The sequence below is a fragment of the Lepus europaeus genome, chromosome 11 (genome assembly GCF_033115175.1).
Source record: "Lepus europaeus isolate LE1 chromosome 11, mLepTim1.pri, whole genome shotgun sequence".
In the NCBI taxonomy this organism is placed as follows: Eukaryota; Metazoa; Chordata; class Mammalia; order Lagomorpha; family Leporidae; genus Lepus; species Lepus europaeus.
In genome coordinates this window covers 89,873,389-89,886,466 of record NC_084837.1, presented here as the reverse complement: position 1 = coordinate 89,886,466, position 13,078 = coordinate 89,873,389, and the positions used below count along the sequence as shown (strand labels likewise).

The 13,078-nt window shown below is 39.2% G+C and overlaps 1 protein-coding gene across 2 annotated transcripts in view; it reads right to left on the bottom strand.

The window, feature by feature from the left end:
• The window catches only part of PIAS1 (protein inhibitor of activated STAT 1), a 143,444-nt gene that overhangs the window by 92,114 nt on the left and 38,252 nt on the right, over positions 1-13,078 (bottom strand). For both annotated transcript variants that reach the window (XM_062206208.1, XM_062206207.1), the window contains exon 2: positions 8,913-9,357. In XM_062206208.1, the coding sequence (XP_062062192.1) occupies positions 8,913-9,357 (445 nt within the window). The remainder of the gene's footprint in view (positions 1-8,912; positions 9,358-13,078) is intronic.

Here is a 13,078-nt window from a genome sequence, read left to right as displayed (position 1 = left end):
TATAAATAACACTCAAAGTCAACAACTATTATGCTTCGTATCAATCAGCAAAAAATATCTAAGCCATAACATGATCTAATGCCTAAGACCTTTAAAAACCTAATGAAGGGGGCCGGCGCTATGACATAGCAAGTAAAGTGCCACCTGCAGTGCCAGCATCCCGTATGGGTGCCAGTTGGAGTTCCAGCTGCTCCACTTCCAATTCAGCTCTCTACTATGGCCTGGGGAAACAGAAGAAGATGGCCCAGGTACCTGGGCCCCTGCACCCATGTGGAAGACTGGGAAGAAGCTCCTGGCTTTGGGCTTTGGATTGGCCCAGCTCCAGCCACAGTTCCCATTTGGGGAATGAAACAGTGGATGGAAGACCTCTTGCTTTGCCTCTGCCTCTCTGTAATTCTGCCTTTCAAACAATAAATAAATAAATCTTTAAAAAATTTTAAAGACACAGGAAGAAAATATTTGAGCCCTTAAAAAAAAACCCTGAAAAGGAAGACATCCCCTAAGATGTAATTTGGTTTAAATCTGAGCAAACAAGATGAACCACTAAACTTCTACAAGGCTACTGCAAGTGAATGCAAAGCTGTCTGTTCTTTAAATGTTGGTCTTTGAAATGACTAAAACTACTTAAAACTCTAAGAGTACTGCTTTTGAAAATTTCTGAGTCAAAGAAAAATACTAAATTAGTAACAAATATAAAACTGTGTATTAATAGATTTGTTTACTCAAGTCTGACTCAAGTCAAATACTGCTTCTTAAAGAATCAGATTCTTTCAGCCATCATGAAAATACTTCTTTTTTGCCATTATGATCTAACACAGGCAAATAAATAATAAACAATATTAGGAACTATTTACAATAATATGGGTACTACTCTAAATAAAATATTTGTGGGCTGAGGGCAAATATGATGTAATCATCTTATCACTGAAAGGATATAAGATTTTTTTTTATCCACATCCTTCTGACTTTCATAATTACGCAAATTCCGTTAACTCATCAACACCAAGAGACACACTAATGCAAAGTCAGTCCATGGTTCTACCTTAAGTGTGGTATTTTTATAATTAGGGAGTTTTTTTATGATTAGACTATATTAAATTTCAGAGTCATCTATTATTCAGAGATCAGAGCACATGTGTGGCATTAAGGGAAAGGATACCCCTGTACTCTACTCCCCAGCCCTATCATAGGAATCTGCTCATGATAGCGGAGCATGGCATTGCCTCAGCTGTGCAGGAAAATGGTTAAAATCCACTGAGTTGAAGTGAAACAAAATAGTCCATACGTTGTATTAAAAATGAGTAGGAGAGCTAATAACTGTTTACTGAACAAATACTATGTAATAAGTCCTCTCTAGCTGTTATGGGAATATACAGATAAATACTGAAGAGCTGTTAGCATTCTGAGGATAAGAGGTAAGATAAATGTTAAGGCAACATGAAGGAAAGTGAAATTCATTCTGCATGGGGGAAAGAATAAACCTATGTAAAGGGAAAATCTTAGATTAATGAAAAGATTGTTTTTAAAAAGATTTATTTATTTGAAAGGCAGAGTTAGAGAAGGAGAGACAGAGAGAGCAAGATCTTCTATCCATTAGTTCACTCCCCAAATGGCCACAATGACCAAGGCTAGGCCAGGCGAAAGTCAGGAGCCAGGAGCCAACCCTCTGAGTCTCCAACATGGGTGCGGGGCCTCTGGGACTGAGCCATCTTCCACTGCCTTCCCAGGCGCATCAGCAGGGAAGTGGATCAGAAGCAGAGCAGCACTGAAAAGAACCAACAGCCACACAGGATGCCAGTGCTACAGGTTGTGGCTTATTCTGCTGTACCACAGCACAGCCCCAAAAAGATTTTTTAAAAGCATTTGAGCTTTCTCTCCGTCTCCTGATCTCTGTCTCTGGATCTCTCTCTTACGCTCTCCTCCCTCTTTTCCTTCTTTGCCCTTTCTTTCAGGTCTGTCCGGTTTCCCTCAACAAACCCTTTCCCTAAAAAAAAAAAAAAGGCATTTGAAATAGCTACCATACAAAACCAAGGATTTTCACACTGACAATAAATCATTTTACTTAAGAACCACCTTTATTTCATGGCTCAATTCTTCTAGTTAAGGGGCTAGTGCTAGCAAAGGATGGCCCAAGTACTTGGACCCCTGCCACCCACATGGGAGACCAGATGGAGTTTCAGGCTCCTGGCTTTGGCACAGACCAGCCCTGGCCATTGCAGCCATTTGGAGGATGAATCAGTGGATGGAAGATTGACCCCCCCTTCTCTCTCTCACTCAGGCACGTGCAAAATGACTTTAACAATAGACAAGGCTACTTAATAAAATGGGAGTTATTAGAACTATTGTTTCAATTTCAGTTGGAAACACAAACCATGCATAAAAAATATTCAGCTTACTTCACCTCTTAAAAAATGTGCTTAAATCCAGTGCTTGTGGTCATAATGGAAAAGAAAAGATGAAAAATTACACTTGCCTATCATACTGTAAATTCAAGTTATAGTTGTGACAAACTACAGGTGAAAAGTAAGCTCTTAGGAGCTTTATTTTTTTTTAAAAAAAAAAAAGTATTTATTTATTTATTTGAGAGGCACAGTTACAGGCAAAGACAGAGAGAGAGAGAGAGAGAGGGGGGTCTTGCATCCACTGGTTCACTCCCTAAATGGCCACAATCCAGAGCTGGACTGATCTGAGAAGCCAGGAGCCAGGAGCACTTGGGCCATCTTCCACTGCTTTCCCAGGCCATAAGCAAAGAGCTGGATTGGAAGTGGAGCAGCTGGGACACGAATTAGCGCCCATATGGAATACTGGTGGGACAGGCAAAGGCTTAGCCTACTATACCACAGTGCCTGCCCCAAGGAGCTTGATTTTAAATGTATGTATGTTTAGAAATAAAAAGAATGATGAAATATATTTAGTTTTTCAAATAATAGTTTTACTAGATTCAAACCAAACGATTTATTGGCAGAAATAATCATTCCGGAAACTAAATTCTGTGATAAATGCAGCCACTTCATATCAGGAACAGTCTTTAATAACATTAAAGAGTCTATAAAATAATCAAGTCTTAAAATATACTCATCTTAGGGCCAAAGTTGTAGCAGGTTAAGCTGCCGCCTGCCATGCTGATATCCCATATGGGTACCAGTTCAAGTCCTGGCCATTCCACTTTCAATTCAGCTCCCTTTTACTGTGTCTGAGAATTCAGAGGAAGATGACCCAACTACTTGGGCCCCTGCCATCCACGTGAGAGGCCCAGGTGAAGTGCGCAGCTCCAGGCTTCAGCCTGGCCCAGCCCCAGCCATTTCGGCAACTTGGGGAGTGAACCAGCAAATGAAAGAACTCTCTCTCCCGCTCTAACTCTGTATTTCAATTAAATAAATAAATCTTTACACACACAAACACACACACACTTAAACTACGCAATTACTCAATCTTTGTTTCAACAAATATTTTGCAGATTCACTAAGCATTCTCTTGCAACAAATACTTCCTGAATCTATAAACTGCCACAAATTAACTTCTGGTGAGATCTTTTTATGATAATAAAAATGTTTGCTTTTATTTTAATTCTATCATAACAATGAGAAATCAGAAATCTATTTACATAGTACCAAGCAACTCTATTCATTTTTTGTGTGGGTATCACAAAGAATGAATTTATTTATGAAAACTGGTATTAAACTTACACTTTAAGTGTTATTTGTTGCAGTTAGGTTCAATAAAGTCACTGGAACACTGCATTAGTAAATACTGAACCACTGTTACTGGGGAAAATCAGAGTCTTACGAGCCTTTGGTCACAATACTCTCATCAACTGATCAAACACACAACTTTAAAGACATTTTATTTAATATATATCATTGATTCACTAACACAGAACTCACAGCCAACCACGCTGACTCAGGTGTGACTTACCCACCTCCTACGTTAAGCACATCACAGCATTCTTGTACTTACGAACACTAGGCAACACTTTGGCACTATACTTGCTAAACTTTAAACAGCAAAATCACTCCCCACAAAAGCACAAAAACACAAACAAAAAAGTGGCACTACCTAGACCACCAAACAGAATATGTGTTTACAGTACGAGAACCGAAAACAAGGAGACACACTGTCACCTAGTAGGATCACAGATAGAAACTAGGGCAGCAAAGCGTCAAATGTTTTCCAATCCCCACATGTACAAAGTAACATGAGTATTGGTTTTTTTTAAGCTTTATTTATTAATTTGAAAGTCAGAGTTACACAGAGAGAGGAGAGGCAGACAGAGAGAGAGAGAGAGAAAGAGAGGTCTTCCATCCAATGGTTCACTCCCCGATTGGCCGCAACAGCTGGAGCTGCACCAATCCAAAGCCAGGAGCTTCTTCCGGGTCTCCCACTTGGGTGCAGGGACCCAAGGACTTGGGCCATCTTCTACTGCATGGCAGACAGCTGGATCGGAAGTGGAGCAGCCAGGTCTCAAACTGGCGCCCATATGGGATGTCGGCACTTCAGGCCAGGGCGTTAACCCGATGCACCAATGAGTATTGTTTCAAAGTTACAAATAAATTTCAGCAAGCCAGCAAATTCACAAGTGCATAATCAGCAAATAATGAGGACTGACTACACAAAAAAAGCCCAATTCAATAAATCTCATGGGAAATAGTTTAGTATTTCAATTAGTAAACCTTACAAATGAGATGGTTTATATACACTGGCTATCAGCAATAGGCAAAACTTCAACACTGTTTTAAAGTCGTCAAAGAATCTCATTGAAGTGTTTTTCTGAAGTTCTCAGATGGGGCAGGTGTTTGGTGCAGAGGTAATGACACCACTTGGCATGCACACAGGCCATATGAAAGTGGTTAGATTTAAGTCCTGGCTCCAGCTCCAATTCTAGCTTCCTGCTAGCATGTACTTTGAGAGACAGCAGGTGGTGGCTCAAGTACTTGGATCCCTGTCACCTGAGGCCATCCCGTGGGGCTGGGGGTCTGTGTGCCCCTCGGATGTGGGCAGAATGTCCTTCCCAAGCAGGCTGTCAGCTATGGCTGGAGAGCTTGTTTCCAGACCTGTGGGCATCTCCCGTGCAGATTCTTGAGCTGCATGGGTGACCTTGTGGTCTTAAACCATACCTTCAAGTTAGTTGCAATCTTCCACCAAGAGCTAGCAGAGGAGGGAACTGAGCCCCTAAGGAGAACTGGGCTGTCTCCAAGAGACCCCTTCTATCTCCATGAGCTCCAAGCCAATCAGCAAACATATGCGAAACCCCCATCCAACAGGGACCCCCACAGAATGACCCAATGAAAAGACAGTAATGCCTCAAAAACGCCGAACACTTCCTGAGAGCGAGAATCCTGATCAAGCATTCAACCTGGTCTTCTCTCGAACCAGATGCTTTACTGTCACTTGCTAATCAAACAAAAGTTTCATTTCTTTGCAAATTGTCTCCCAGTTTTTTATTTCTATACTAAGCTGCAGGAAAGAACCCATAAAACTCGCTCCGGTAACCACCCTCCCCTCTGCAACCTGTAACACCATCATTATGGGACACCAGGTTAAATTCCAGGCTCCTGGCTTCAGCCTGGCCCAGACCCAGCTGTTCTGGGCATTTGGGAACTAAAGCCCTGGATTCTGTAGGCATTTGTATAATGAACCAGTAGATAGACAATCTCTCATCTCTGCCTTTCAAACAGACAAAAATAAATAAATATAAAAAAAGAAAGTTTGTGGGGCCCGTGATGTGGCATAGCAGGTAAAGCCACCGCCTGCAGTGCCGGCATCCCTTATGGGCACCGGTTCAAGTCCTGGCTGCTCCACTTCCAATCCAGCTCTTTGCTATGGCCTGGGAAAGCAGTACAAGATGGCCTAAGTCCTTAGGCCCCTGCACCCATGTGGGAGACCCGGAAGAAGCCCCCGGCTTTGGTCAGCGCAGCTCCGGCTGTTGCGGCCAACTGGGGAGTGAACCAGTGGATGGAAGACCTCTCCCACTCTCTACTTCTCCTTCTCTCTCTGTGTAAATCTGACTTTCAAATAAATAAATAAATCTTAAAAAAATAGTTTGTGAAAAAATGGAATTAAAAGATGTTTGTTTAAATTTTTTAAGCTTTCAGATAAAGCATAAGACAGAAAAATTATTTAAAATAGACTGCCCAATCTTTTAAAAATAGTTACTGAGGTAAAATATTATGGAAAGATACAAAAAACTGTAGCTTATCAAAATTTCTTAGGAGCTCTTTGCTTCCAGCATCTTAGGGGAAAATCAGATGTATTCCAATTATTACTACATGTTTAAAAACTCCTAAGGATAAAAGTACCCGAAAAGTATTAAAACAATAGATTATAGGATGTAAATTATGGGAGGAGATATTTTGCAGCAGTAGTTAAGAAACTGCTTGGGATATCCACATCCCATATTGGAGGACCTGGGTTACAGTCTAGGCTCCCCTCTCAACTCCAGCTTCCTGCTTGTGTACACCCTGGGAGGTAGATGATGACTCAAGTACTTGAGTCCCTGCTCCCCAAATAGGAGACCTACCAGACAGGAAACCCAGGTTGAGTTCCCAGCTCTTGCCTTCAGCTTGACCCAGCCCTGGCTGTTGGAGGTCTTTAATCAACCACTGAGTAGAAAATCTCAGTCTATTTACGATTCTCTCTCTCTCTCTCTGCATTTCAAATAAAAATAAAAAATTTTTAAAGACATAAATTATAATTTATAAAGTCAAGCTCCATGGGGCAGACACTGACAGGGCACAGCAGGTTTAGCCACTCATACCCATATCAGAGTACCAGTTCTGGCAGCCCAAGTACTTGGAGGCAGCCCAAGTACTTGGGTTCTTCCCATCCACATAAGAGACTCAGACGGAGTTCCTGACCAGGCTTGGCCCAGTTGTTGCAGGCGTTTAGGGAGCAAACCAGCAGATGAAGGAATCTTTCTTTCCCTCTCTCTTATCATACTACCTTTCAAATAAAATAAATCTTAAAAAAACTAAAAAGTTAAACTACAATGCTTAAACTACAATGCTTATGCAGGTTACTGCTTACACAGTAACAATGAAAAGACAACTAGTATAGAAAATGAAAAATGAAAATCTATATATATATATATATATATATTCAAGCAAAATTCCTTAGTAAGATAAAAATAATCTTAAATTTTGCAAATATTATCCAATACAGCCATAATGCATGTCCAGTTTGCATTTCCTCCTCTGTAACAAAATTTACATATATATGTAACATTATCCAATGAAACTGACACTTCAAATTTACATTAGTAAAAATGAAAACAGTACAACACAGTAATTAAGATCAGAAGAAATTTTAAAACCTAGGAATCAAAATAGAAGCACCAATACCTTTTCCTTTTAAATTTCAAATATTCACTGCAGCATGTTCTTGATAGTGAAAAACCAGAATAATTTGTCTTTTAATAAAAGACTCATTTAAATCATGGAATATATAATCTTCAACAAGAAAGGAACTAAACTAAAAGTATACATACACACATACAGACTAAACAGGTAGATAGGTAGATAGATATGGCCTTTAATATAAGCGGGAGATACATGAGATAGACAAAATGTTTATATTATTAGTGGAAAAAGCCAAGCTAAACAATACTATGTATATGATTCCTTCTGGGAAAAAGAATTAACATAATTTGCTTGTATACGCATGCACACTAAGCCACTAAGAAGGAAGGAACTTTGGCAATTTCAAAGTTTACAAAGAGCATGTGTAAGTTTTATAAACACACAGTAGGTTCTTAATAAGTATTAAGTTTCGTTTGCTTTTATAGCCTTTATAAGAATAAAATAAAAAAAATTCATGTTGTTTAAAAATGATTCCTATAACCTTTTAATATTCTGATAAATTCTGCGAAATCTAATTAAAAAACACTTCTCAGTTCAAAGACAGATTTCAATAAATGTTCTCAAAATGTTCTCTGAAAATTTTCAAAATGTCCCCAACATTCTCCAATCCCTGAAACCAAAATATTAAAATGATTTGTAACAAAGAAAGACAAATTTTTTCTATAAAGGCCAGAGAATAAATATTTTAGGTTTTGCAGGTACATATGGTCTCTGTTAACATTTTCTTGTTTTTCTTTTTTTTCAACTCTAGGATTTTTGTTGTTGTTGTTGTTTTTAATTCTTAGCTCAGAGCCACAAAAACAGGCTGCCGAAAACACTCAGGCTGCCAGCCACTGTTTGCAGACCTCTGATTCATAACAACAGACCAGCACTTGGAAGTCTGCTTTTCAAAACATACCACACCAAAGACATCAAAGGTCACAAAAAGGTCAGTTTTATTCTACATTAAGTAAATCAAGGTGGTTTTATAGCAATTAAAATTACAACTTGACTAAATTGAATTCTATGTTAGACAAAATAAATTATGAAAAAACACAGTATAAAAAATTTCAACCATTCATAATACAACCATGATCACACGTGCGCCTGCAAAACACACATGTCCACTTGAAAAAAATGCAGCTGAAATTTGAATACTACACATCAAAGCTCACATCTCCTTTTATGATAATTAAAACCATTCACGAATTTAAATAATCAAAACTAGCCAGTTATTTGTTTTAGATGCTATCAAATGCCAAAAATTAAGAACTGAATTCAGACTGGTAGTGATTTAGCTTTAATTGTAAAATATTAACCAACAGTCTGAAATGTTACTCTTTTAAAGTTTATATTCTTGAAACCTTTTAATAGTTATTGTGTCAGTAACCATGTCGATACCATCTTTTTAAGATGACTTTACTCTATATTTGATTTTATCTAAATTTGAAAAATCCTTTTCATCACCTTGATGCTATTACCAAATATAAATTTCATTTCATTCATAATATACTAGGTCAAATTAAACATCTAAAATGAAAATTTTAACCACAAAAGTTAACCAAATAATAATCTTACCTAGACTGGTGGGTTTTATCAGTTCATCCAGTAAATCATAAAATGGTAATTTTTGAAGTTTTATATCCGGATGGACTGGGTGAAGAGCTGATGTAAGATGTGGGAGTTCCAGTTCGTGTTTAGGTCCCAGAAGAGAAACAGGGAGTAATGGTGATGATGCAGGGTGACCATCGTAAGTGAGCTGTGGAATGGTAGATGGAGACAAAGTTGCTGGCATAGGACTTGAATGTACGTTTGGGATGGATAAGTCCGCAGGCGTCATGATTTTCTGGGGGAACCGCCGCCTGTAGAGTTCTTTAATTTTCATTTGTACGGCAGGACTACAGCCAGCCTTTAGCAAATGCAGGGCTTTTGTAAGAAGTTCGTGTTTGCGTCCGTGCTTGTTTCTCCCAGCGTAGCCCAACAGTACTTGGAGCTCAGAAACTCTAAGGCTCATAACCATTTGCTTGGAGAAAAAACAAAATGTAAACACATTAGTATTCAATAATATAATTCATAATATTAAACTATACTTTATTGAAACCTTTCCTTATGGTTTACTCAAAGACCAACACATTTACAATCCTAGTTATTTCAACTATATAATCATTTAACTTGAGTAATCAAAAGAATTTAAAATTAATATTCATAGCTCATTGACTTCTACCCAGGGTTATGAAAGACATAAGATAAATATGTAACAGGTAGAACCATCTCTCATTTCACTCCACTGTTTTGATGAAACTGTCATGTCCTGTCAAAAAGAAAAAAAAAAAAAAAAGAAAAAAGAAAAAAAAAAGAAAAAAAAAGAAACTGTCATGTATCTATAAAATACGTTCTGAATCCCCAGAAGGGTGTGCTATGTGGATGCCTTCAAGAATAACTTGTTTTCTTTGGAAGAACAGTAAAGTGTACATGAGACAAATAAACAGCCCACCTCAAACATCAGATGTAGTCAGGATATCAATAACATATATACTAAATCTAGAATTTGTAAAAATTAAGCTACACTTTTTTCAATCACTATGTACCAGATACGACATCTGACATTTTTAATGTGTTGTCACTTAACCTCTACAACTCCATAAAGTGTTATCTTTCCTGCTTTACGTATGGCACAGACCTCCTCAAAGAGGTTCAATAACTTACCCAAGGCCACATAGCTAAGTAGCAGCCTAGAACTGAAATCCAGGTATGTCTGATTCTAAATCTGAACACATATTACTGACTGTCCCTACAAGGCCATGCTGAGAGTCAAGGAATTCCATCTACATGCCATAATCTGTGCGGCTGCAGTGAAGAAATCTACTGCACTTTGCTTAACCCGTATTCATAAACTTACTTGGTCACTGCTTTCTTCTACATACTAAGAGGCTACCAATAGGAAATGCCCCATCTATACTAATCTTCCCATTTTAAAGGAATAGAAAATGAAACCCAAAGAGGAGAAATGACTTACCCAAGACCACACAGCTATTAAGAGCAGAATCTGAGACTCCACCATCACTGAAAGTGTTAGGATGGAAAGATATACATACACAAGCTCCTCAACAGTTTGATTCCCTCATTTCACATCAATACCATACACAAAAAGCTATGCTGCCTCCCTGACTACAACCACTCACTGTGATGACCCTCTTGTCCCAAACAATTCTCGAGAAATTCTTTGCAGGAGACAAACAACTAAGTTAAAAGTAAAATAGAAGAAAAGTGTATGAAGAGCTTTATAAGCAATACAGCTGGTTAATCACAGAAATGAGAGCCTTTCCTCCCACTTCTCTGGCCTGGAAAACTGTTACCGCAAGGTTCAACTTCTGTCAGCCTTTGCCCACCAGGCCTGGAAGAACAAATTCTATTGTTTTTAAGACTTATTTATGCATTTAGCTATTTATTTGAAAGGCAGAGTGACAGGGAGAGAGAGAGAAAGGAAGAGAGAGAGAGAGGGAGAGAGAGGAAGAGAGAGGGAGAGAGAGAGGTTGATTGATTGAGATCTTCCACTGGTTGGTTCACTCCTCAAATGGCTGCAATAGCCAACACAAGGCCAGGTTGAAGCCAGTAGCCTAGAATTCCATCTGAGACTCCTGAATGGATGGCAAGAACTCAAATATTTGAGCCATCATCTGCTGCTTCCCAGGTATGTAACAGGGAGCTGGAGCAGAAGCAGAGTAGCCAGGATTAGAGACGGCACTCCATTATGAGACTGCAAACCCTGCAAGTGGTGCGTTAACTCACTGCACTACAATGTCTGCCCCATCCAGAATCCATTTTTATTGGCCATTTTCCCTATCTTTATTTTAGCACTTATCCTGCTCTACTTCTGAACCAGCTCTCTGTTATAGCCTGGGAAATCAGCAGAAGATGGCCCAAGAGTCCTTAGGCCCCTGCACCCACGTGGGAGACCTGGTAGAAGGTCCAGGCTCCTGGCTTCATATCAGCCTAGCTCCGCTGTTTCAGCCAACTGGAGAGTGAACCAGCAGACTCCCTCCCTTCATCCCTCTCTCCCTCCCTACTCCCAACCTCTGTAACTCTGCCTTTCCAATAAAAAGACATAAATCTTTAAAAAAAAAAAAAAAAAGTAAATTCTACTCCAAACCCTATAAATGTTTCTTTTTGGGTATTTTCAGAGATTATAAACAATTTCTAACTATAATGTCAGCAGAGTATCAATTTCTCCCTACTCAACAAATATCTAAAAGAATACAAAATAATTTTATTTATTTTAAAAGGAATATGGCTTCAAATAGAAATTTTCCATTCATAAGTAAGCTTCCCCTTTTAAAGAAGTAACACTGGGTGGGCATTTACTTGGGATACCCACCTCCCACATCATAATGCCTGAGTTCAAGTCCACTCCCTAATTCCAACTTCCTGCTAATGCACACCCTGGACATCAGTGAGTCATTGTCAAGTAGTTGGGTCCCTGTTCACTTACAACAGAGATCTGGATTGAGTCCCTGGCTCCCAGCCTAGCCCAGCCCCATCTGTTGCAGACATTTACGGATTAAAACAGCAGGTAGAAGATATCTCCACACCCTCTCATCATTTTCAAATAAAAATAATTAAAATTTCTTAAAAATTAGGCATTGTTATTGGAGCAGCTGTTACATACTTTAAAAAAAAAAAAAGATTTATTTATTTATTTAAAAGCCAGAGATACAAAGAGAAAAGGAGGGGAGAAAGAGATCTTCCATCTGCTGGTTCATTCCCCAGATGGCCACAACAGCCAAAGCTAGGCCAAGGCTGAAGCCAGAAGCTTCTTCTGGGTCTCCCACATGTGTGGAAGGGGCCCAAGGACTTGGACCATCTTCTGCTGCTTTCCCAGGTGCATTAAGAGGGAGCTGGATCAAAAGTGGAGTGGTCAGGACCCAAGCCAGCGCCTATATGGGTTGCCAGCATTGCAGGCAGAGGCTAAACCATCTACGGCCCAGCACCAGCCCGTTACACACTCCTAAGGACTGTAATAAATACACACTATTTTTACAAAACTAAAGAAAGGAGGGAGAAACTGAATCATCACTCAACCTAAATATAAGCTACAGAGAAATATGAATTCTCAATTCACAAGGCAAAGTGCTGACAACAGAAGAAAACTAAGCAAATGCTTCTGAGGTGTTGCAGTGTATCTTAATCTGCCATGCGTTAAAAAAATCATCATTTGTTAGCATTATATCAAAATGAGTATTTACAACTAAAGGATAATATCAACCACTACTACTACTGGCAATTTCATAAGAATCTACTAATTACATCCTCAAATGACACAGTTCTCAGAATCCTCAGAGGTTAAGAATGCCTGCAAAGCACATGTATTTTGTACAAAAGAGCTTTCTGTGATGGGCATATTCTTAAAATTACTTTTTAAGGATTTATTTATTTGAAAGACAGAGTTTCAGAGAGAGGTCTTCCATCTACTGGTTTACTCTCCAAATAGCTGCAGTGGCTGGAGCTGAGACAATCTGAAGCCAGGAGCTTCTTTCGGGTCTCCCACGTGGGTGCAGGGGCCCAAGGACTTGGCCCATCTTTTACTGCTTTCCCAGGCACATTAGCAGGGAGCTGGATCAGAAGAAAAGCAGCCAAGACTGGAACCAGCACCCATATGGGATGCCAGCACTGCAGGCTATGGCTTTCACTTGCTGTGCCACAGTGCCAGTTCCTAAAATTAATTTTTTAAGCAGAGATACATACAC